The 26,560-nt window shown below is 36.8% G+C and overlaps 1 protein-coding gene and 1 pseudogene across 1 annotated transcript in view; one reads left to right on the forward strand and one right to left on the reverse strand.

Annotated features, from left to right (window-relative positions):
• Positions 1-11,673: 11,673 nt before the first annotated feature.
• LOC103000184 (40S ribosomal protein S20-like) lies at positions 11,674-12,031 on the reverse strand (annotated as a pseudogene).
• Positions 12,032-23,106: 11,075 nt separating this feature from the next.
• Positions 23,107-26,560, forward strand: part of LOC130705685 (zinc finger protein 607-like) — a 34,183-nt gene continuing 30,729 nt past the window's right edge. The window contains exons 1-2 of the mRNA XM_057533713.1: positions 23,107-23,114; positions 23,606-24,420. Coding sequence (XP_057389696.1) covers positions 23,107-23,114; positions 23,606-24,420 — 823 coding nt within the window. The remainder of the gene's footprint in view (positions 23,115-23,605; positions 24,421-26,560) is intronic.

Genomic DNA, 26,560 nt, shown 5'->3' on the forward strand with positions numbered 1-26,560 from the left:
TGAGCATTGTTTGTGAGAAAAAAATAGGAAAATCCATAATATTTATTTGTAGAGTTTTGTTTCTTAGAGAAGGTTTCAGCTACACATACTGTGGCCTATTTTGCAGTTGTTGAAAATGATGACACTCCTTAAGTACTGATATGGAAATACGTTTGTGTGAAGAAAAAGAAATACATACTTTCATATGCATATAGCATACATAGTATTTGAAATTACATATACATTTTGTATTCATATGTATGTGTGTAACACTGTATATTTTATTTTAAAATAACTTATCTGGGAGCTTCCCTGGTGGCGCAGTGGTTAAGAATCCGACTGCCAATGCAGGGGACACGGGTTCGAGCCCTAGTCTGGGAAGATCCCCCATGCTGGGGAGCAACTAAGCCTGTGAGCCACAACTACTGAGCCTGCGCTCTAGAGCCTATGCTCCGCAACAAGAGAAGCCCGCGCACTGCAACGAAGAGTAGCCCCCGATCTCCGCAACTAGAGAAAGTCCGCCCACAGCAACGAAGACCCAATGCAGCCAAAAATAAATAAAGTAAATAAATAAATTTTTTAAAAAACTAAAATAAAATAACTTATCTGAAACAACAAGGTCCTACTGTATAGCACAGGGAACTATATTCAATATCCTGTGATTAAACCATAACGGAAAATAATATGAAAAAGTATATATATAACTGAGTCATTTTGCTGTACAGAAATTAACACAACATTGTAAATCAATTGTACTTCAATAATATTTTTTTAAATGTCAAATTATTTTTATGAGAAAAAGTAAAATAACGTCTGGAAGGCTACATACACTAAAATCAAAATGCTGTGCATGCTAAGGTTAGCTACTGTATGCCTGAAATATATGGCAGAAGAGGTTGATCGCATTTTTAGTTAAACTTTATATCCTTTTGAAATGTTAATCTATGCATGGATTGCATATTTAAAATATGTTGTAATGCTGATAACTGAAATATGGGCATCCTTTGATGAGAACTTTACATTTCCCATTTGCTGAACTTACTCATGAATCTAAATATATATATGTGTAATGCAACCTTAATTCTTCTGATAGCCCAGAAGAATCTTCCTCCTTTCAGATTTTGAGCCTGATTTATCTTCACTGCCCAAACAACTGAGAAGCGAAGTATTTTTCAATGAGATGTCATGACCAGGCATTACGAATTAAAAGATGTTCTCAACCTGTGGGCTTTTAAATGCAGTCAAGCTCGCCACTTCACAATAGAGCAGAGAGGGGTGAAAAGAATCGCTTAACAACAGTCAATTTCTGGTGGACATAATATTGTAAAATGTAAATAAGGTATTGCTGTTTGTTCTAGTTTTCAGAGAACTGCAATCAGTATTCTTGAAAAAGGGACCAAAACTCATTCTCCCTTTTTCTACAATGAGAATATACTATAAAGTCTCACTTTATCCAGGTTTTCTCACCTGGAAACACGTCTTTGCTAATCAACAGTATAATGTTATACACCTTGTGTAAACTCAGAGGCTTCAGCTCTAAAACCGGAGTAGTCAGCACCTGTGGCATTGCGAGTGGAATGAGCGTTTCAGGGAAGGGATACATTCACCTGCACACTCATAACACACGACACAAACACGCACAGAGTTTGGTTGGATCATGAACCCACCTCAAGAGCTCGCACTGGATGGCCCTCGGGGTCATATTACTGATTCAACTGGGCAGACCCTTCACACGCAGGCCTGAAGCCTCGGAAAGGAAGAACTCCGCAGGCCCCTCCTCACAATTCTCTGGTCCGGCCCCACCCTCATTCGCCGCCTCCTGGCCCTGGGAACCACTGAACCCGCCTTCCGCCTCAGGTTGGGCCTCCGGGCGTTGGGCGACCAGCGCTGCGCAGGCGCAGTCTGGCGCTCACTCCCAGAAGTCTCCGGGCCCGGTCCGGCGGTTGCTTTGATTCAGGATTTTAACGACCTAGAATCTCACGTTCCACAGACGGCGAGGTGACTTTGAACTCCGGTTCTTTTTCCGTGTCCCGTGTTGCGAACTGCGCGTGAGTGGCACCCGTCCGAGGAAGAATCCGGCTTGGGTCGCCGCGAAGACGACTGCGCAGACGTAGCTGGAGCCCACGAGGGACAGCCAGTGGCGGTGAGACTGGGATTGCGGGAGGCGCTCAAAGCGTGGACGGTCGGAGCGCAGCCACGCGAGTCCGCCCGCCCCCTCGGGGCTGTGGGCGCTTGAGCAGCGGGGAGGGTAATTTTATCTCTTAGAGTGAGTGCGATTGTGAGACTGAGAGAGGTGTGTGTTCGTCCTTGTGTGACAGAGACAGAGGATGCATGTCCTTTTTGTGAATGTGGATTGCAGTGGCTCTGTGGTGTCATGTGACACATAGCTCTTTTTCCCCTTTGCTGCTTCTAGTCTTCTCTCAAACATGTACTTCTCCCAAAGAATGTGGGCGGAGTTGGGAAATCTGGTTTTGAGTCCTGCAGACACCTTCCAGCAAGAAAGTACATACCAGCTGCTGAGATCGGGATTTTAAATCAAGAATTGCCCCTGAGACAGGCTCCTAGGAACGTATGGATAAAAAGACTCCCAGGATTAGGATTCCTTCCTCGGATTACCCTCCCTGGCAGTTCTCTGGGGCTTATTTATGTATTTGAGTATGAAAGCATTTGAGTATGAAACTATGAGCTCTGACGGGAGAAACCTGTGAGCCCTGATACTACAGATCGCACAATCCTACTTAATTCTGGTTATAGGTATGAGGTTTAGTAGGTTTAGTAGTCTTGAAGGGTGGCACACAATAAATGCTCAACATCGTCTTTATTCTGTGTCATTTACCCTTCAGATTCTATAAATCAGTGATGAAAATATGATGTTAATGTGTTGAGTGCTTGCATGTCAAAGGGCTACGTGGACGCTAGTTTTCCAGAACAAGTGTTCTGATCCAGGGGTCCTTTGTATTTTGGGGCCTACAGGGGACCACAAATGCCTTGTGCTTGTATAGAATTACTGCATATATTTGGAAAAATGCATTTTTCAAAGGTGTGATAACCCAAAAGATTAGACCTGGGTAATTGATATGCAATCAAGACCGTTATACCTTGGGATGATTTTGCACAAAATTAATGATTATACTAATGGAATGGTTAAGAAAATCACACGATATCCATGAGATAGAATATTATGTAGATAATAAAATTCCTATTTATAAGAGCCGTTACAAGAAAAAAATGGCTATGATCTAATGTTAAGCAATCTTAATATGTAGATAATAGTAGTCAAGAAAATTTGAAATTATATATGCAGCTCATTTTAAAAAGAGAATTTTGTAAAAACTTTTGCAAGGATTATATCCAAAATGATAGTTTAATTGGTTTTTCAGAGAAGAATGAAAATGTTTAGCCACATTTATTGAGCATTTTCTGTGTACCCAGAACTTTTCTACCTATTTGGTACACATATTCACGTTAATTTGCAAAGGCAATTTCCTTTTCCATTGATGTTAGAGTGTTTATAGGGAAATGTCTCTAATTATATCAGTGCAGTACAGCTAAAGGATATTCAAGAAGTGAATATACTTAAGTGGTATTTATTTTATTTATTTATTTTTATTGGCATATAGTTGCTTTACACTGCTGTGTCAGTTTCCGCTGTACAGCAAAGTGAATCAGCCATACGTATACATACATCCCCTCTTTTTTGGATTTCCTTCCCATTTAGGTCACCACAGAGCACGGAGTAGAGTTCCCTGTGCTATGCAGTTGGTTCTCATTAGTTATCTATTTTATACATAGTAGTGTATATATGTCAATTCCAATCTCCCAATTCATCTCACTCTCCCTCCCCCTTGGTATCCATACGTTTGTTCTCTATGTCTGAGCCTCTATTTCTGCTTTGCAAATAAGATCCTCTTTACCATTTTTCTAGATTCCACATATATGTGTTAATATACGATATTTGTTTTTCTGACCTACTTCACTCTGTATGACAGTCTCTAGGTCCATCCATGTCTCTGCAAATGACACAATTTCATCCCTTTTTATGGCTGATTAATATTCCATTGTATATGTACCACATCTTCTTTGTCCATTCCTCTGTTGATGGACATTTAGGTTGCTTCCATGTCCTGGCTTTTGTAAATAGTGCTGCAATGAACATTGGAGTGCATGTATCTTTTTGATTATGGTTTTCTCCTGGTATATGCCCAGTAGTGGGATTGCTGGGCCATATGGTAGTTCTGTTTTTAGTTTTTTTTAAATAAACTTTATTTATTTATTTATTTATTTATTTTGGGCTGTGTTGGGTCTTTGTTGCTGTGCGTGGGCTTTCTCTAGTTGCGGCGAGAGGGGGCTACTCTTCTTTGTGGTGCATGGGCTTCTCATCGCGGTGGCTTCTCTTGTTGCGGAGCACGGGCTGTAGGCACGTGGGCTTCAGTAGTTGTGGCACGCAGGCTCAGTAGTTGTGGCTCATGGGCTCTAGAGCACAGGCTAAGTAGTTGTGTTGCACGGGCTTAGTTGCTCCGCGGCAGGTGGGATCTTCCTGGACCAGGGATTGAACCCGTGTCCCCTGCATTGGCCAGCGGATTCTTAACCACTGCACCACTAGGGAAGTCCCCTATTTTTAGTTTTTTAAGGAACCTCCATACTGTTCTCCATAGTGGCTGTATCAATTTACATTCCCACCAACAGTGTAAGAAGGTTCCCTTTTCTCCACACCCTCTCCGGCATTTATTGTTTGTAGATTTTTTGATGATGGCCATTCTGACCAGTGTGAGGTGATACCTCACTGTAGTTTTGATTTACATTTCTCTAATAATTAGTGATGTTAAGCATCTTTTCCTGTGTCTGTTGGCCATCTGTATGTCTTCTTTGGAGAAATGTCTATTTAGGTCTTCCGCCCACTTTTTGATTGGGTTGTTTGTTTTTTTTGTTTTTTTTTTAAACTTTGGGTTTATTTATTTATTTATGGCTGTGTTGGGTCTTCATTTCTGCGTGAGGGCTTTCTCCAGTTGCGGCAAGTGGGGGCCACTCCTCATTGCTGTGCGCCGGCCTCTCACTATTGCGGCCTCTCTTGTTGCGGAGCACAGGCTCCAGACACGCAGGCTCAGTAGTTGTGGCTCACGGGCCTAGTTCCTCCGCGGCATGTGGGATCTTCCCAGACCAGGGCTCGAACCCGTGTCCCCTGCATTGGCAGGTGGACTCTCAACCACTGCACCACCAGGGAAGCCCGGGTTGTTTGTTTTTTTGATATTGAGCTGCATGAGCTGTTTGTATATTTTGGAGATTAATCCTTTGTCAGTTGCTTCACTTGCAAATATTTTCTCCCATTGTCTTTTCGTCTTGTTTATGGTTTGCTGTGCAAAAGCTTTTAAGTTTAATTCGGTCCCATTTGTTTATTTTTGTTTTTATTTTCATTACTCTAGGAGGTGGGTCAAAAAAGATCTTTCTGCAATTTATGTAAAAGAGTGTTCTGCCTATGTTTTCCTCTAAGAGTTTTGTAGTGTCTGGCCTTACATTTAGGTCTTTAATCCATTTTTTTTTTTTTTTTTTTTTTTTTTTTTAATCCATTTTGAGTTTATTTTTGTGTATGGTGTTAGGGACTGTTCTAATTTCATTCTTTTACATGTAGCTGTCCAGTTTTCCCAGCACCACTTATTGAAGAGGCTGTCTTTTCTCCATTGTGTAGTCTTGTCTCCTTTGTCATAGATTAGGTGACCATAGGTGCATGGGTTTATCTCTGGGCTTTCCATCGTGTTCCATTGATCTATATTTCTGTTTTTGTGCTAGTACACTACTATGCGGGATTTTAGTTCCCTGACTAGGGATCAAACCTGGGCCCTCTGCAGTGGAAGCATGGGGTCCTAACCACTGGACCACCAGGGAATTCCCTTAAGTGGTATTTATTTTAATCACATTGATTTTTTTTTCATTGTCATATTAACAGATTTTTTAAATGAGGAATATATGGCCTCTTCCCAAAGTGATGTCTATAAATATTTTAATACTTTGAAATATCTTTATATTTTATTTAGGATGATGGAATTAATACAGGCTTATTGCAAAAAATTTTCATTTCTTTAGGGAATTTACTGAGAAGAAAGCAAGGATAACCCATGATCTCCCTGCTTAGAGATAATCACTTTAACATTTTGGTGTATATTTTTCCAATTTTGTATGGTTTTGTTTTGGCAGAATAAAATTGATCAAATAAAGAAGACAAAGTCCAACTCATAGTTCAAAAAAGAAATCTAATCCAATGATAGTTTTCTTTATACCCCTGTACATGTAGGGAGAAGAGGGAAGGGCAGAGAATCTTGTGTGAAAAGCATTACAAGTAGTTAAACCTTTTAGTTATTACAAATGTTATTTAAAACTTAATTACCAGGGCACCATATTACTAAGTAAGACATGCTTTCAGAGTTAATAATTTAGAGATTTAAGCTTATTTTTAGAAAAAATAACACTAATCTCTGATTTCCAGGTGTCTTACAAGTACAAACAATATTTCCAAACATAGTTGTTATACCAGAAAATAAAGATTATATTTATAAATATTTACATAAATCTCTATATTGTGTGAAGAATAAGATTCATTCTCCAGTTAGTTTTCCCAGTTTTATCATGATGTTCTTTGAACAGGTTTATGATTCTGAACAGTTTTTCTTGCTCTCTGTAGCTGCTGGGGACTGAGGAAGGGGACATTTTCTCTTTTCTTGTCTGATAATCTCTCTCTCTCTCTTTTTAATTAATGATTTTATTAAGCAGAAATCTGTTTTGTCAAACGTACCTCCTAAAATTTTAAATTTCAGAACTAGAAGAAAGAGGACGCCCAAGAAGCACAAGTTTTAATATAATAAAACCAGGAAGCACCAGAGTTAGCTTCCTTTTATAATAAAAGATTAAGGAACATGGAATGATTTTCTTCTTCAATAATGATAGATAATTTACATTAGTCATCATGATATACAATTTAGTGTGTATTTGAATTATTTTGCCTAGTCTTCAAACTAGTCATATATCATATGTGATATTTTTATCCATACTTTGCTGATGAGGAAATCGGCATTGAAATATTTTTCTTAATTTCAACGGGATGCCACCTCTTAAATTATGCATAATTTTTTAGACCTACCTTCTTCACCGAGCAATTCTTTTAATATTGTTTTCCATCAATTATATGGTTTAATATCATTCTTATTAAGAATGGCATAGGGGGACTTCCCTGGTGGCGCAGTGGTTAAGAATCCGCCTGCCAATGCAGGGGAAACGGGTTCAAGCCCTGGTCCGGGAAGATCCCAACTGCTGCAGAACAACTAAGTCCACAAGCCACAACTACTGAGCCTGCGTTCTAGAGCCCACGAGCCACAACTAGTTAGACCTTTTGCCACAACTACTGAAGCCCGCGCGCCTAGAGCCCGTGCTCAGCAACAAGAGAAGCCACCGCAGTGAGAAGCACGCGTACTGCAACAAAGAGCAGCCCCGCTCACGGCAACTAGAGAAAGCCCACGTGCAGCAACAAAGACCCAATGCAGCCAAAGATAAATTAAAAAAAAAAAAAGAATGGCATAGTATGTCACAATATAGCAGACTATAATATAGTTAACCTGTTTGCCTGCTGTGAGATTTTTATGTTTTTAATTTTGGACTATCAAAAATTATTCTCTGATGAACATTCTTGTGCATATACCTTGTGAACTTCTGTAAGTTATTTCCTTTAAAATTTTTCTAAAAGTGGTATTTTATAGTCAAAAATCATACTTCTTTTAATTGTTTAAAATATGCCAGACCTGGAAAGTATAATATTTGAAGTAATACAGTCACTAAAAGGACATAATTACTTCCTTCAGTGTACTTATAATCTGTGAAGGAAGTTAAAATCTGAATAGGAATAATTGAAAGGTAGTGTGTGATAAAGGCCACTGGTGAGAGTTAGGTGACCTGCCTAAAGGAGACATCAGTGTGACTATAGTGACAGTAAGCATATAAACAAATAATACTGAACACATGGCATCTGTATGACAATAAGTGGATTTTTTACTATAACCTTTATATTTTGTAGATTTCATTCTAATAATACTAGATGTATAGCAAAATTAATAGGTAAGATAATTCAGCAGCTATCTGGAGGATATCATGACAAAACTGACAGGTTCAGAAACAAGATAAATTCTTCTGTTGAAAAGATCTGAAATAAAGCTGTATTGAGACTGTCATCACTTCACAAAAGAGATTACTCAGGGACTGTTCCCAAGTTTTTTGTGGCCAGAATTCCAACATAACTGAGAAGAAATTATAAAATGATATATTGGGATCCAAAGGAAACAAAATATAAGCCATATAGTAAAATGATCTGAATTTATTTATTTAAAAAAATTTTTAAAAAGTTTTGTGATGTGGACCATTTTTAAAGTCTTTATTGAGTTTGTTACAATATTGCTTCTTGGTTTTTTGGCCCCAAGGCATGTGGGATCTTAGCTCCCCAACCAGGGATCGAACCCGCACCCCCTGCATTGGCAGGCGAAGTCTTTTTTTTTTTTTTAATATTTATTTATTTATTTGGTTACACTGGTCTTACTTGTGGCAGGAGGGCTCCTTAGCTGCGGCTCACCAGCTCCTTAGTTGCGGCTTGCAGGCTCCTTAATTGTGGCATGTGAACTCTTAGTTGCGGCATGCATGTGGGATCTAGTTCCCTGACCAGGGATAGAACGTGGGCCCCCTGCATTGGGAGCATGGAGTCTTATCCACTGTGCCACCAGGGAAGTCCCTGGAAGGTGAAGTCTTAACCACTGGACTGCCAGAGACGTCCCAATGATCTGAATTTAAAGAACAAAGAACTTTGTGGACGTCTTCGCCTTAACAAATTAAAAAAAAACATATTTTGGACTTCCCTGGTGGCACAGTGGTTAAGAATCCGCCTGCCAATGCAGGGGACACGGGTTCGAGCCCTGGTTGGGGAAGATCCCACATGCTGCGGAGCAACTAAGCCCATGCGTCACAGCTACTGAGCCTGCCCTCTAGAGCCTGTGCACTGCAACAAGAGAAGCCACTGCAATGAGAAGCCTGTGCACTGCAACGAAAAGTAGCCCCCGCTCGCCGCAACTAGAGAAAGCCCGTGTGCAGCAACAAATAAATTAAAAAAGAAAAATTTCAAGTTCCTATGTCAATTGTTATAATGATTATGAAGTAACCTTAAAAAAAAAAAAAAAAACTCAAGACCTAAGCAAAAAGATAGGGATTGCCAATGTCAAATTCTGATCATGGCAAAGGTAATAATTTGTCTTCACTAGTTTTATTTGATTGTTTCATGTATGAACTGAAAACAACTGAATACCCAGTGATTCATTTCTAAAACCACCCCCTAAAAAACAAAACAATAAAAACATAACCAAAAATATAATAGCTGTTAATATATGGCCATATAAATTTCCAGACTTTTCTATTTTCTGTTTTATGATTGTCATTCTTTTCTCTGTATTGATTAATATGCTCTTATATTTTATAAATAGAAATATATTAGTCAACCTTACTTTTCTATTGACATTATATATGGAACATTTTCCATGTCCTTAAATATTCTTCCCAATTTAACTTTTAATGACTATTTGTATATTCTAGTATAATATTGGTCTGTCATATATTTAACTAATAAGCTTTGCTGGACTCAGAATGCTGAACATTCCTTGTCCATCTCTTAATATTTTGATCAGCTGCACCCACTTTCAGGGCCATGAAAGAGGTTCTGATTTGGATTATGTGGCCTCTTTTCTCTCTTGAAGTTGGGAATGGAAAGAGGAATATCTGCTCAGAGCAAGACAGAGCTGCCCAGTCTTAGGTTCACGTCAACCTGATAACAATGGTACATTGGCCAGAAAATTTTCTGCTGAAGTATCTGGGTCTGGTTTCAATGCAGAAATGACTCTGCAGCTGAGACCCCTAGGAATTGAGTGAGGAAATGGATTTGTCCAGAATCCTAACTTACCCAAGTTGTGTGTGATACGAAGTAATTTGGAATCTGGAATGGAAGAGCATAAATGGTAACATTAACTTAAGCCCAGTGAGGAAACACTAAAGTACAACTGGTCTCAAGGTCTTTCTCTTCTCCCAGGTCTGGGTTTTCTGGACTCTGCTTTTATGGTAAAGGAGCCCAGAGGACTGATCAGCTCTTGCAGGTCTAAAACCATGGCCCATGTAAGTTGATGTTTCTCTCCTTGTTGAAATATGTGTATATTTTTTTTTGGTCATGTAAGTATTTTCATTAATTTTCCTGATGTTTCCTAACAGAAAGTTCCCTCAAATAACCTGTTTCCTAGCTGTTGTTCCAGAGAAATATGTGGCCAAATTACCTGGCACTGTCTCTGTTTGGCCTATTCAAAACTAACTAGTGTTCATGTAATTATTGTCCAAAATTTTCAATATATTTTTAGTGCCCATTCTTCAATTAAGGGCAGTGATGGAATAGTGGGGTTAAGTTCTTTGAAGTAGAAATTTATGCTATGCAGGTCAGATCTGTAGTTTGGAGATGGAGACAATGGTTCTGTTTAACTATCCATGGTAAGACTTTGAAGTTTTCCACAGATCCGAGATTTCCAGGTAGATGAGGTGGAATTTATCATTGAATGACCTGAATCTTAATATGGTATGAAATTCCTGCTTTGTATGGATGAGTATATGATTGGGGCTTTGAACGTGGAGGTCATAGATTTGGTAGGAAAGCCATGAGACATAAATACTAAGGCTATTTTGTTGTTGAATGAGACATGCTAAGTTTGTGTAACATCTGTATAATTGACCAGCCTTCTTCAGTATCATTTAAATCAATGAATTATCTTTTAGTGCTTAAGTAGTTACTCTGAAACATAGCATCTTAAAGCAGTAAACATTTATCTCACAGTTTCAGTGAGTTAGGTATCTGGATGTTGCTTAGCTTGGCTCTCCTGCTCTGGGTCTCTTACAGGGTTATAATGTGTTGGTCAGGATTGCAGTCATTTTAAAGCTCATCTTTGAGTGGATCTGCATCCGAACTCATTGAAGTGGTTGTTGACTTGATCCAGTTCTTCATGGCTGTTGGATTGAGGGCCTCACTGCCTCAGTAGCTGTTGGCTGGCGACTGCTCTTGGTTTATTGTTTTTATTGTTTGTTTTGTTTCATTTTTTTGGTCTATAAAATTTATTAACAAAGTTTCAAAAACATTTTGAAATTTGCCAAGTTTAAAAGGAGTTATGACAAACTGGCAGAGCCAGGGCTGAAATTTAAGATCTATTTTCCCTGAGTTACTTGCCCTCTAGTACATTAGGTTCTTAACCATGGCTGTACACATTAGAATCACCCCAGAAACTTTTGATAGTACCCCATATCAATTAAATCGGATTTTCCAGAGTAGAACCCAGACACATGTTCTCTGGAAAAGCTCCAATAGGCAGCCAGAACTGTATATATTCATCATCAACACAAGGTCTCACATGTTATTTAGCTAATACAATTCAGTTTTCAAATAATATCAAGTGTAAACTAATTTAGTGGCCCCTGGAACATATAATGAAAAAGAGTAAAACATAGGCTACCCATCTAATTTTAATTATTCTACTTAAAAGGTGGAATGGATTCCATAGCACAACTCTATTCCTAAGACCTGTCCGTATTGTGAATAAAAGTCAACAATATTTAACAACTGATTATCAATTTATTAAAAACGTTGATTTAAGCATCTGCAGTGGTGACTTCAGCCTCGACTCCTGGCTCAATACTGATGGAAGTGATCTGCTTGACAATCTCAGAAGGACTGTGCAGGTCAGTGAGTCGCTTATGGATCCTCATCTGGAAACGATCCCAAGTCTTAGAACCTTCACCACAAGGAGTTTTCCTTGTAGTTATTCTCAGTCTTGGTAGGCATCCGAACCGGTCCTTTCACTTTGAGATTCTTTTCCTTCGCGTCTCTGATCAGATCAGCACATACCTTCTTCAAAGATTTCACGTTGCGGCTGTTGAGGGTGATTCTAATCTGGTGAATCGCCACCTCGGGCTCCATGGGAGTCTTTCCGGTATCTTTAAAAGCCATAGCTGCGGCGCGGCTTCCTAAACAACGTGTTCCTCTGCGAGAGCGAACTGCAGTGAGTCAGGAGCAGGAGCGGGCGGCCCGAGGCTCCGCTGCAGCGGCGACTGCGTCTTCCTCCAAAAGGGCTTTATTATGTGGGGCTCTCCTTAGGGCAGCTCACACGTGGTAGCTGGCTTCATCAGAGTGACCAAGTGAGACAGCAAGAGAGAATAAGCAATGTGGAAATCAGTTTTTTATAAGCTAATGTTGGACGTGACATTCCATCACTTTTCTATATTCTATTTGTTAGAAATAATTCTCTCTCACTGGGTTCAGACCACATTCAAAGGGAGAGGATTACATCAGGACATAAATACCAGGAAATGGAGATCATTGGTAATCAATGAGGTTACCTACTACACTCAGAATAAGGAAAGTGTTCAGTGAGAGATGGTAGATGGCAACAAAAATGCATATCATTATATGTAGTTGGTGAAAATAGAACCTTACAGTTGTGGAAAACCTTCCAAATGTTGTGCATCTAATTGTATAAATTATTAAATCTGATTTATTTATAAAATACAATGTCATATGCCAAAATAATAAATGGATTTATTGAATCAAGCAAAAATGCTTATGGCAAGATCTAACATAATAGTACTTGATACTTGAAGAAAATCGTATTAATTTTATGCAACCCAGTTTTTAAAATTTGGAGAAATATTTATTTATTGAGAATTTTTGAGGCAGATACCATTTGGACATTATTCTTGTATACGCTTTTTAATTTAGGAGGGAAACATTATTTTGTCCATTTCCAAATGGTTCAGGTATTTAGAAGTATCCCAGAATACGGAAGACATTTGACCTGTGTTGGCAGGCTTCTTAAAAAATATGTATACCTTGTGCTTAAGTTTCCTTCCACATCATAGATTGCCAGCCTACATGCTTTCATTTTCTCTTTTCCTGCGGAGAAGTCCATCAACTCCTCTGCTTCTGCTTTCAAAGTATTTTCTTTAATTTGCCCAGTGATACATGGTGTTTACTGTTTCAGGGATCACTGACATTCAGTGATGTGGCCATAGGCTTCTCTCAGCAGGAGTGGGAATGTCTTGACCTCATTCAGAAGACTTTGTACCGGGATGTGATGATGGAGAACTATGGTAACTTGGTCTCACTGGGTATGTTCATCTGCTTCAAATAATTTAGATTAATTTAGAATCTGCTCTATAGGCTGTGTATTTTTTCTACTGTAATTTTCAGAGCTGCCTTTCAAGAAACTAGTTAAATTTGTTTTTCCTCTAACCAAAAAAGTGGTCTGAGCTTTGTCAGGTTAGAAATGGCAGCTCCATTAAACACCTTCATCTTCCCTATCCTTCAATCATATTCGTATCTCCATGTGTTCTTTTTTTATATTTGCATCTCTTCCATAATGACCAAGCAGCTAAATTAGATATTTGTGGCATATACTGTATAACCATGGTCAAAGGATGCAAGTTTTTTATTCATTTGTGCGCCAGATTGCTCTAATACTCCATTTTAAGATCTGAAACAGTTTCAGGGATATCAGCTTGACAGAGGGTCCTGAATTGCTCTCAGTATCAAAAGAGCCTCTACAATTTATATGGTGATGGATTGCATAATTGGAATTTATTTAAAACTGTACCAAAAGCAGTTTATTTCTTACAACAGAGTTCATCTGATTTGTGGTTGAAAGTTGTAATCCATGAAAATTACATTCAAAATGGAATGAATATCTTATAGCTCTCTTTTCTTGTATCCTCTAGTGACATTAGAGCATAAGAATAATGTTAATAGCTAACATTTTGATTACTGTGTAGTAGTCATTATTCTAAGAGCATTATGTGATTTAGCTGATTAAAATAACTGAGAGTATTAACTGATTTAATTCCCCCAACAGTACTATTATTATCCCCATTTTATAAATGAGAATACTGAGGTATAGTGGGTTGAAGTGAATTATTCGAGGTTATACCCAGCTGGAAGGTAGCAAAGGCAGGAATTGATCCCAGGCTTCAGAATATGTTTTTAACCACATTATGTTTGCTCTCTAGAGTTAGAGGACATATGAGTTTGAATTTTAAATACAGCAAAACAAAAACTTTACCTTACCTAACTGACCTCTTATTCTTTAATTTTCTCATTCTTCTCTAAAATAGTCAATATGATTATGATCTTTTATTATCATAATTATAATTTTTACCTTGACTAGTTACAATTTATTTCTCCAACCTGTGGCATTCTTTTTTCTTTAAAGCAGGCCATTCCATTTCTAAGCCAAATGTAATTACCTTACTGGAGCAAGGAAAAGAACCCTGGATGGTTGTGAGAGAAGAAACAAGAAGTTGGTGTACAGGTAAGTAAGAGCAGGTCAGGCAGAAGTCATTTGTGTAAGTGATAGCCCAGGTGGTAAATACACTTGGTAAACACATCCTTGAAACATTAGTTGGAAATCTCCCTTCTCAGTGAAGGAAAGTCTTGTAATGTGAAGAGGAAGTATCTCAACTTCATCTTAACCTCATTAGTCATTCACCATGTTATTTTTCTCATATTCCCCTCCCAATTTCATGCTACTCACTTTCCTTCCACGGTGTAGCCATTTACCTGTATTTTGGACCAGATCCTTTCCAGATCCTCTTCTTCAATGTGACTCTTGTCTAAGAATACATTCATTCCTATATCTGGAAAATATTTGAATAGTCTGAGCTGGCACTGTGCTTGGCACAATCAACCCAGTAATACTGAATAGGGCAGATAATGTTCTTGCAGTAATGGAGATTATACCATGTTAAGGGAGAAATTAACATGAAATAAATAGATAAATAATATAAGGTAGTGAAATATGTTATGAAGGACACTAACAAAGAACACAGCAAATTTAGGTAAGGTAGCATCATCAAGAACCCTTTTCTAACATTTGTGCAGAGACATGAAGTAAGGTCACAGGCTTTTTGACTGTACGAGAGCGCATCTAAGGAGAGTGAACGACACATGCAAAGGCCCTCAAGGGGGATGAGATTTGCGTGTTTGAGGAGTAGCATCTAGATCAGTTAGTGAATGGTGACTAACAGGACATGAAGCTAGTATGTTAGGAAGGAAAAATCCTATTAGATTTTGTGGATCCTTATGAAGAATTAGTAGAATTGTTTTCTAAGAGGAGTTAGGATCCCTAATCTGATTCAGGTTTTTTGTCTTTGTTTTTTAAATATGATTTTCACCTTTTCTTTAATCATAACACTTACACAGAAGCCTAGATAAAACAACTATAGGTTAAATTATAATTCATTTTCATATCCTTTTCAAATATTTCTTTATTCTTATTTGTGTTAACATTGATCTGTTGGATTTATTCTCATATTCTTTCTAGGTTGGTATTCTTTCATTATTTTTCATTTATTTGAAATTTACTTGTGAGCTCTATCACCCAATTCTGAGTTTTTCTAATTCTCATTTATGATTTTTCATATCTAAAAGTTTTTTCTTGTCTTTTAGCATGTTATTGAATAGTATGGTATAGTTTTTTCCCTGTTTTCAGGGCATTTGCTTTAGATGTATATATATTGTCTCTATAACTGTCATTAACTTTAGTCATATAATTTCTTGTATAGAAGTTGACCTTGGGCCTTTTTGCGGGGGCGGGGGGTCATTTATATATGAGATTAGTTTTCCTCAATTTTGAGAAAGGAGTCAAGATTCTGGATGCCTTTTCTAAATTTGTGATTTTAAGAGCTCCCCCTTCTGTTTATTTTTTTTAAGCATTTAAATTATCATGGCTTAGGGAATGAATGGAACTATTCAGGAGCATAGTTTTTTATAATATTATAATTAAGATGGTATTGATCAGATTTAAATTGTTACAGATTAAGATGTTAATTGTAATTCCCAGGAAAACCATTAAGAAAATAACTAAAAAATATATACCAAAAGAAACAATAAAGGAAATCAAATGGCATCCTAGAACATATCTATTTAACACAAAAGAAGGTAATAATTAAGAGACAGAAGGGGAAGAAAGGCCTAAGACACATAGAAAATATGTAACAAATTTTAACCATAAATTCTATCAGTAATTATATTAAAGGTAAATTGAGTGTACACTCCATTTAAATGACCAACGTAGGCAGAATGGATTAAAAATAAAAAACATGATCCAACTGTAAGAAATACATTTTAGAGTCAGAAACACAAATAGGTTAAAATAAAGGTCCAGCCACATGGGGAAGCAGCTGGTCACTTTCTTAAAATGTTAAACTTGGAGTTACCATCCGGTCAATAGGGTGCACTCCCTTATAGTCTTTAGATCTTTGCCCAAATATCATGCTTTTAGTGGGGTTTTGCAGTGAGCCGTTCCCCTGATCCTAGCCATCCTGAGTCTTCTTTCTAATTTCATTTTCTTCTTTAGCAATTTCCATCTTCTGGCATGCCATGTGACTTACTTGTTTTGCAAGCTAATGAAGGCCATGCTTTTCTTCTCATCTCTTTCCTTCATAGCTAGCTACATACTCTAGAAAATTGGAAATGTACATCTCACAAAAGCTTGTACATGGTTGCTCATAGCAGCATTGTGTATTAATGGTCAAAAAGTGTAAACAACCCAGATTTCCCACTATAATCAAGATACACAACATTTACAGTACATGAAAGGTTTCCATTGTTTCCCTTCCCAATTAATTTCCACGCCCCATGCCCACTCCCATTCAAACTACCACTGCTCAACTTTCTGTCAATGTACATTAGATTAGCCTTTTAAAATAATTTTATAAATATGGAATCATACATTATATATTCTGTTATGTTTTGCTCCCATTGGTCAGTATAATGACTTTGAGGTATGTCTATATTGTTGCGTGTATCACTACTTTGTTCATTTTTTTGTTAAGTAGTATTCTGTTGTATGGATAGACCACAATTTATGTTTCTGTTCACCTGCTGATGGACTTTTGTGTTTTTTCCGGTTTGGAACTAGTTATGAGTAGAACTGTTATGAATATTTGTGTACATGTATTTTTATAGGGTGAATACCTAAGAGTGGAATTGTTGAATAGTAACTGCATGTTTAACAATTTTAGAAATTTTGCACTGCTCCATTCCACTTACTCCATTTCCTTTCCAACACTTGTTATTGTCAGTCCTTTAAATTCTAGACATTATAGTTGGTATGTAGTGGTATCTTTTTGCATTTCCATGATGACTAATGATCTTGAGTTTCTTTTATTTACTGATCATTCATATTTTTTGGAGTGTTTATCCAAATCTTTAGCCATTTGAAATCATTATTTTCTTATATTTGAGGGGTAACTGTTCTTTATTTTGGAACAAAAGGAAGTCCTTTTGGAACATTAAAAACTTTTTCCCACAATGTGACTTACCTATTAATTTTATTAACAATATCTTACAAGGAGTTTTTAAATTGTTATGAATTCCAATTTATCAAATTTCTCTTTAATGATTTTTTTTGGGGTATACTATCCAAGAAATCTTTGCCTACCCCAGGGTGGCAAAGTTTTTTCCCTGCTTTTTCTTGACCTTTTATAATTTTTGCTTTTATGTTTAGTTCTATTATATATCCATTTTGAGTTAATTTTTTATTACTGTGTGAGTAGGGTTCAGGACTCATGTTTTCCATATGGATACCCAGTTATTCCAGCACCATTTTAAAAAAAAAGAATCTCCTTTCCCTGTTGGATTGCTTTGGCACCTTTGTCAGAAGTGAAATCACTGTATGTATCTGTGTCTGTTTCTGGTCTCTACTGTGTTTTTCATGTTGGCATAGAAAGTGAAAGTCTTAAAAAAAAAAAGAAAGTCTTGTGGTAGGTTTTTTCATTTGTGACCTTTGTTGAATTGTTGATAGTTTTCTTTTGTTCCTGGTTTGCTGATTTTTTTTTTTTAACTATGAATGGGTGTTCAATTTTGTCAAATGCTTTATCTGAATCTATTAAAATGATTTTTTTTCAAAACTTTGCATTTCTTGTCCCTTCGTAATCTTCCTCCTCTGTCTTCCTCCAACTTCCTTAGGTATGCAATGATCTACTTTCTACTTTCTGTCACAATAGAGTTGATTGCATTTTCTGTAGTTTTATACAAACAGAATGATAGTGTGAAGTTTTTCATCTTCCTTCAGTCAGCATAATTAGGTTGAAGTTCATCCATGTTGTTATGTGTATTTTACTCAGTACTATACCAGTATTTGGTTATACCACAATTTGTTTACTCATTATCTGCTGATGGACATTTTTGGTTTTTAGCAATAACAAATTAAGATGCTGTAGACATTTGTTTATAAGTCTTTGAATGAATATATGCTTTCATTTCTTTTGGCCAAATACCGAGCAGTTGAATGCCTGGATTGTATGGTTAAATTTGTAAGATTTTAAATTTAGATTTAGATAAATAAGATTATAAATTTAAATTTGTAAGAAACTATTTTACAGTGTTTCTATACCATTTCACATTTCCACCAGCTGTAAGAGAGGTCTGGATCCTCCATATCTTATGAACAATTGGTATGGTCAATCTTTTTAATTCTGGCCTTTCAAGTAAGTATATAGTGGCATTTTGTTGTGGTTTTAATCTGTTTCTCCATAATAACTAATGATGTTGGTATCTTATTTGCTGTCTTCTTTAGTGCAGTATCTTTTAAAATCTTTTGTCTGTTTTATTAGGTTGTTTTCTTATTGAACTTGTAAGTTATTTTTCATATTCTACATTAAAAGATATCCTTTTTGAATATTCTCTTGTTTACTGTGATTTTTCCTTTCATTCTTGTAGCAGTGTGCTTCGGAGAACAGAAGTTTTGAACTTTGACAAAATCAACTTTAGCCATTTATTCTTTATGAATCTTGGTTTTTGGTGTTGTATCTAAGAATTCTTTGTCTAGTCCAAGGTCACACATTTTTTCCGGTTTTCTTCCAAAAGTTTTACAGTTTTATGTTTTACATTCAGGTCTGTGATCCATTTTTTAGTTCATTTTTGTTTATCAAAGTATGGATTCTTTTTTGGCATATGGATATCCCAATTGTTCCTGCATCATTTCTTGAAAAGACTTCTTTCTTCACTCTATTGCCTTTGAAATGATGAAAGTAAGTATTTCATATATGTATAGATCTATTTCTGATCATCTGTTCCATTAATTGACGTGTCTTGACACATCAACTTGCTGATTAGTGTATCTTCATAAGTCTTATAATTAAGTAGTGTTATTTAGTCCTCGTACTGTGGTCTTTTCAAAGTTGTTTTGACTATTCTAGGTCCTTTGCATTTCCCTATAAATTTTAGGATCAGCTTGTCAATTTCATCATAGACCACAAAAAAGTCTGCTGGGATTTTTACTGGAATTACATTGAATCTATAAATCAATTCAGCAATAATTATTGACATCTTAACAGTATCAAGTTTTACATTCCATAAACATGATATGTCTCTCCGTTTATTTATATCTTTAACTTTTCTCAGCAGTGTTTTATAGTTTATAGTGTACAGGTCTTACATATCTTTTGTGAGATATATCCCTCACTATGTCCTATTTTTTTTTTATGTCCTATTTTTGATACTACTTTAAATTGTATTTTTAAAAACTGAATCCCTGAGTGTTCGCTCATATTTACATATTGGTTGTATATACTTCAGCCTTGCTAAACTCAATTATTATTTTCTAGTAGCTGTTTTATAGTTTACATTTGACTTTCTACACATATGATTAAGTAATCTATGATTAAGGACATTTTTGTATCTTAATTTTTCTCCTGCATGCCTTTACTTATTTTTTGATTTATTGCACTGCCTGGAACCTCTAGTCCAATGTTGAGTAGAAGTGGTGAGGGCATAACTTTTTATTGTTCTGATCGTATGTGGTAGGCATAATTCTCTCACCATTGGATATGGTGTTAGCTGTGGGTTTTTTTGCAGATGATCTTTATTAGGATAAGTTCTTTTTATGAGGGATGGATGTGGCTTTTATTAAATGCTTTTTTAAAAAAAATTTTTAGATATCCATATGGGTTTTTAAAATTTTATTTTGTTAATATAGTGAATTATATTGATGAAATTTTCAAATATTAAACCAATCTTGTATTCCTGGGATTGATCATTGCTACGGTCTGAATGTTTCTACCCCCCAGTATTATACTGAAATCCGAACCCTCAAAGATGATGGCATTAGGAGGGAAAGCCTTTGGGAGATGCTTAGCTCATGAAGGTGGAGCACTCATGAGTGGAATTAGTGTTCTTATTAAGAGTTACCACAGAGATTCCTCACCCCTTACACCATATGAGGATGCATTGAGAAGGCACTGGCTATGAACCAGGAAGAAGGCCTTCACCAGAATATGACCATACTGGTCCCTTGATCTTAGACTTCTCAGCCTCTGGAACTGTGAGAAATAAATTTCTGTTGTTTATAAGCTACCCAGTCTTTATTTTTTGTTATAGTAGCCCAAAAGGACTAAGACAGGCATTACGTATTACCTTTTTTATGTATTGATGGATTCTGTTAGTTAAGATAGTGTTTAGTATTTTGCATATATGTTTACAAGGTTTTATAGTGTGTAATTTTCACTTCTTATACTGTTTTTCTCCTGTTTGGTATCAGAGTAACTAGCTGCATAGACTGATTCACTCCTCAATTTTCTGGAATAGTTTGTTTAGAACTGGTAGTACTTCTTCACTAAGTATTTGAAATAATTCACCAGTGAAACTGCCTGTGCTTGGAATTTTCTTTGTGGGAAGGTTTTCAGATTGTTTACTATGTATAGTGTTGCCGCACTGATTTATATCCTTCTCATGCATGTGCTGTTGTTGGTAAGACTGAATGTTGTACTGATCTATACCCAAATACCAAATTAGGAAATCTCTGGCTGTTTTTGTCCCAGCATTCCCCGCTTGCTTTCCAGTTTGGCAGTGCTCCCTCTCATTGTTCTTATAGCCAGAAACATTGTGGAGTTTCTGTTGGAATTTTTGTAGCCCACGCTTACCCCACAATAACTGGGACCTGCCCTTGAAGCAAGGACATGAGAGTGAGTTAAGCAAGAAACTCAGCTCAGTCTGGGTTGCTTTGTAAAGTCTGACTCCTTTCCAAAGCCCTCCTGCTTTTATTTACAGCCCTTATGTAGTTAATATTTGTATTTTGTCAAGTGTTAATAGTTGAAATCAGAGAGGGGGCAGGCTGTAGGAACTTCATGCTGCCATACTGGAACTAGAACTTCTTCAATTAAGGAGTTATTTAATGATGAGAAATAATTTTTTTCTCTTGTATCATTGCTGATTCATTGCTTTTTATTGCATGGTTTATTATCTGTCACAATCATTTTTATGCTACTGTCTTTTTAGTTTTGGCCAATCAAAACTCTCCAAGCCTTTCAACTCTTCCTCTCTTTTTGGCATAAGATTTCTAGGGTTATGCCTGCTGGCTTCCTAAATTTTCCCTTTATCCAATTATGCTGTATCCATATTTTAGATCTAGATATTGAGAAATTACAATATAGGTGTTGAAATATGCTTATGACACTTCTTAATTTTTTCCTGGCAGCTTTTTTTCTGTTTATTCTGTAGCATCTGGTTGGTTTAGGCTTTCTTTTCTGTGTTCAATTTTAATAAATTTTCCTAGAAAGTTATCCATACTTTCAAAAGTATTCACATAGTACCCTTGTAATTTAAATAAATTCCTCTGTGGTTTTTTTTTTTTAAGATTAATTATTTATTTATTTTTGGCTGTGTTGGGTCTTAGTTGTGGCATGTAGGATCTTCTGTTGCAGTGCACAGGTTCTTTGTTGAGGCATGCAGGGTTCTCTCTAGTTGTGGTGTGCAGGCTCCAGAGTGCATGGGCTCAGTAGTTGTGGCACATGGACTCAAGAGTGCGTGGGCTCTGTAGCTGTGGTGCATGGGCTCCACAGCGCATGGGCTCCGTAGTTGGAGCACACGGTCTCTCTAGTTGTGGCACGTGGGCTCAGTAGTTGCAGCGCGTGGGCTTAGTTGCCCCGCAGCACATGGGATCTCAGTTCCCCGACAAGGGCTTGAACCCTCATCCCCTGCATTGGAAGGCAGATTCTTAACCACTGGACCACCAGGGAAGTCCCCCTCTGTGGTTCTTGTTTTCCTCTTTTCTTATTTTTATTTAGCTGTCTTTAATTGGTTTATCTAATATTTCTTATAATGATTTTTTTAAAGTACCAGCTCTTTATTTGTTAATGTTACTGTTTTCTAACTCAGTATGTTCTGCTTTTATCTTTATCTTTATGCCTCCCTCTATTTTGTTGTTTATTTTCTACATGTTAGGCTTTGATTCTCAACTCACCTTTTTTTATAGAGATAATTATTTTAAGTTTTGAGTTCTCTGCGTGGTGAAATTGAATGCCCAAGGTTCAGATTTGTGCTTATTTTCTGTGTAGTCCATTTACTAGAACTCTTTTATTTCAGTTTTTTCTTTCCATAGTGATCTAGCATTTTTGGAGAAGGCATTTCCATTTCCAGATGAAAGGGCTTTTGGTTTTCTAATATTTATTAATTTCTATTGTTACTCAATTTTGAAGAGTGTTGTTAATATTATTTCAACTTTTTGTACACATACCATACTCTAGGTACAAGAAGATGTTTTTTGCCCTCAACTTATAGCTCCCTCATTAAACGCTTTGGATTTTGCTCAAGATACTTCATACAGATTTTTATCATTCAGCCCACAACTGCCAATTCTTTTTAATATAATTCTTCGCATTCTTCTAGACTCTTCTATATAATTCAAGTGCCCTCTTTTGCCCAAAGTCCCTAAATGTTCAAAATACCATACAACTGGTATACCTGGTATATGTCAGAGAATTGATGGACATACTTTTCTGGGGATGACCAGAATGGTTGGCCTTGGTTAAAAGGGAAAGCTAGAGAGGACCTGAGAAAAGATATGAAGGAATGAAACAGGTTGAACATATGTAAGGATAAATAATAAAGTGTCAGGGGAGGAATAACTAAGTAAAGACTCTCAATATCTTAATGTGTTATGAAGAACAAATAAAAGCACACGTGGCTATGCACAGGAGAGAAAGAGTCACAGTGGCAGAAATGTGTATTTTTAGGGGAATTGTAATTGAAGAATGATCAGGTATAATTGCTTTTTTAAATTTTATTTATGTATATATATTTTAGATGGAAGTGGTATTTAGAGCTGGCTGATACTGGCTCTCTAGGGACAAGATTTTACTTATCATCCTAAGTCCAGGTTCAATTACATTACACTGATAGCTTGGAATTGCCTGTGGTGGGAGTATTTACACCATAGACATTGGCAAACACTACAAATCAGGGCTGGATGTGTTCAGTGCGTGTCTTTGTTTACCAGTGCTCTACTGCATAAACTTACTTTTTCTGAGCCCTCCTTTTAAGTTTTGAAGTTTTATAACTGTATTTTAGAGTTCTTTAAACCATCTCTAATGGGTGAAATTTTCAATTTTCTCTTAATTCTATAAAATGTTTTGTGGTCAAAGAAACTTCTTTTTTCTTATTTGTTTTAGATTTGGACTCAAGATATGAAATAATCAGCAATGGAAAAACATACATTTATAGAAAACGTTCATCTCTTACTCTACATCACAGAATTGATAATGGAGAGAAACCATATGAATGTAAGGAATGTGGGAAGGCCTTTAGTCGTCATACAGACCTAAGAGTACATCAAATAATTCATACTGGTGAGAAACCGTATGAATGTAGGGAATGTGGCAAGGCCTTTAGTCGTCTTACAGACTTTAAAGTACATAAGAGAATTCATACTGGTGAGAAACCCTATGAATGTGAAGAATGTGGGAAGGCCTTTAGTCGTGCCTCAAACCTTGCTCAACATGGAAGAGTTCATACTGGTGAGAAATCCTATGGATGTAAGGAATGTGGGAAGGCCTTTAGTGACGTTGGAACACTTAGAATACATCAGAGAATTCATACTGGTGAGAAACCCTATGAATGTAAGGAATGTGAGAAGGCCTTTAGTCAAGCCTCAAACCTTATACAACATGACAGGATTCATACTGGTGAAAAACCCTATGAATGTAAAGATTGTGGGAAGGCTTTTAGTCATGCTTCACATCTTGTTAGACATGAGAGAATTCATACTGGTGAGAAACCCTATGAATGTAAGGAGTGTGGAAAGACTTTTAGGAGTAGCCATCAACTTACTATACACCACAGATTTCATACTGGTGAGAAACCCTATGAATGTAAGGCATGTGGGAAGGCGTTTAGTGTGTATGGACGCCTTACTCGACATCAGAGTATTCACAGTGGTGAGAAACCTTTTGAGTGTAACAAATGCGGGAAGTCCTTTAGGCTCAGTTCAAGCCTTAAAGTACATCAGAGTATTCATACTGGTGAAAAACCCTTTGAATGCCACAAATGCGGGAAGTCCTTTAGACTTAGTTCAATGCTTAAGGTACATCACAGAATTCATACTGGAGAGAGACTTTATGGGATATATGTATAGTAGACAATGGAATTATACCACTTGAGAAACAATTTAAATGAAGAGAATATGAGAAGGATTTTACATGGTTCAGTTCTTATAAAGCATCAGATAATTTAGGCTGGCAGGAACACCTTGAAATTTAAACAGTGTTTTAAGTTTTTCAGTTATGATCCAAATACTGTTCACCTTCAGAGAATTTATACTGTACTTTATATTAGAAAGTCTTTTATGGCATTCCCCCTTTTTCACTATTCACTGAGTGCCCAGGCTCTTTGGCCAAGGTTGCAAGGCAGATAAGTGCCACCAAGAAAAAGACCAGTGCATGATTTGAGGTCGTGGAGAATAGTAAAAATACACCCCAGGACCAAGTAGAACAGTGTTTACTTATGGCAAGAGAGGAGATAGAATGCACAAGATCTAGTTCCTTGCAATGTGTCAGTAACCCATAGCCAGTCGATCAACTCCACATCTGACAATGGCAATATAGCTGCACACAGCCCACTTTGTTCTGCAGTGGCAGGGCACAAACTCCTTCTCTGTGGGGTGTGACATCCAGAAAACTGGGGGCGTGCCTGAGTACCACTAATACCCGTGATTAAGCAGAACAAAGGAGTACGCATTGAGTCTGACACAGAGATAGCTATTCATGGCAGTAAGCCCAGCAGAGGCTGAGAGGGTTCTGTATTTTTTGGTAAAGAAGTATGCAGCCCCAACAAGGCCCATCTTTTTTTCCCACCAGCTTTACTGAAGTATGATTGACAAAGAAAACTAAATTTAAGGCATACAAGTGGTGCTAAAGGGGAATGTTTGGCTATAAATGCTTATATTAAAAAACAAGAGAGGTCTCAAATTAACAACCTAACTTTACAGCTTAAGGAGCTAGAAAAAGAACAAACAACACAAAGCTAGCAGAAGGAGAAATAAAGAATAGAGCAGTGATATATGAAATAAGAGAACAGAATAACAACAGAGAAAATCTTGAAACCAGAAGTTCTTCAAAAAGATCAACAAAATTGGCAAACCTTTAGCTAAATGAGCTAAGAAAAAAGGGAGGAGACTCAAATTACTACAATCAAAAGTGAAAGTGGGTAAATTAACTATACTTGAATTTTAAAAAAGTTGTGATACAAAATTAAAAAATAAATTCACACACAAAAAAGTGTAAGTGGGGAGACATTACTACCAATTATACAGAAATAAAGGGATTATGAGAGTACTATGAACAATTGTGTGTCAGAAGTTGGATAGCCTAGGTGAAATGGACAAATTCCTAGAAACGTAAAACCATGGAGTTAAACATGAATAAATAGAAAACCTGAATAGACTGGTAACTACTCTATAAGTAGTAAGGAAATTGACTCGGTCACAAAAAAAATCTCCCAACAGGGAGTTCACTGGTGGCCTAGTGGTTAGGATTCTGGGCTTTCACTGCCGTGGCCTGGGTTCAGTCCCTGGTTGGAGAACTAAGATCCTGCAAGCCATGCAGCATGGCCAAAATAAAAAACCTCCCAACAAAGAAAAGTCCTGGATCTGGTGGCTTCACTGGTGAATTTAAACAAGAACTAATACTAATCTTTCTCAAACTTTTCAAAAAAGTTGAAGAGGAGGGAATACTTCCTAACTGATTGTGTGAGACCAGCACAACCCTGTTGCCAAAGCTACTCAAAAACACTGCAAGAAAGAAAACTACAGAACATTGTCTCTTATGATTATTGATTCAAAAATCCTCAACAGAGTACTAGCAAACGATTCAGCAGCATATTAAAAGAATTATACAAAATGACCAAATGGGATTTATTCCTGAAATGCAAGGATGGTTCATCATATGAAAGTTCACCAATGTAACATGTCACATCAACAAAATGAAGGAAGAAAACATGATCATCTCAATTAATGCAGAAAAAGCATTTGACAGAATTCAACACACTTTTATGATAAAAACACTCAACAAAATAGGAACAGAAGGAAATCATCTCAATCATAACAAAAGCTATATATGAAACTATCTCTGCAAAATAAAAGCTATATGAAAGACCCACAGCAAACATAATACTTGATAAACATCAAGATTTTATCTAATATCAGGAAACAAG

This window comes from Balaenoptera acutorostrata, chromosome 19 (assembly GCF_949987535.1).
Source record: "Balaenoptera acutorostrata chromosome 19, mBalAcu1.1, whole genome shotgun sequence".
NCBI classification, from domain to species: domain Eukaryota; kingdom Metazoa; phylum Chordata; class Mammalia; order Artiodactyla; family Balaenopteridae; genus Balaenoptera; species Balaenoptera acutorostrata.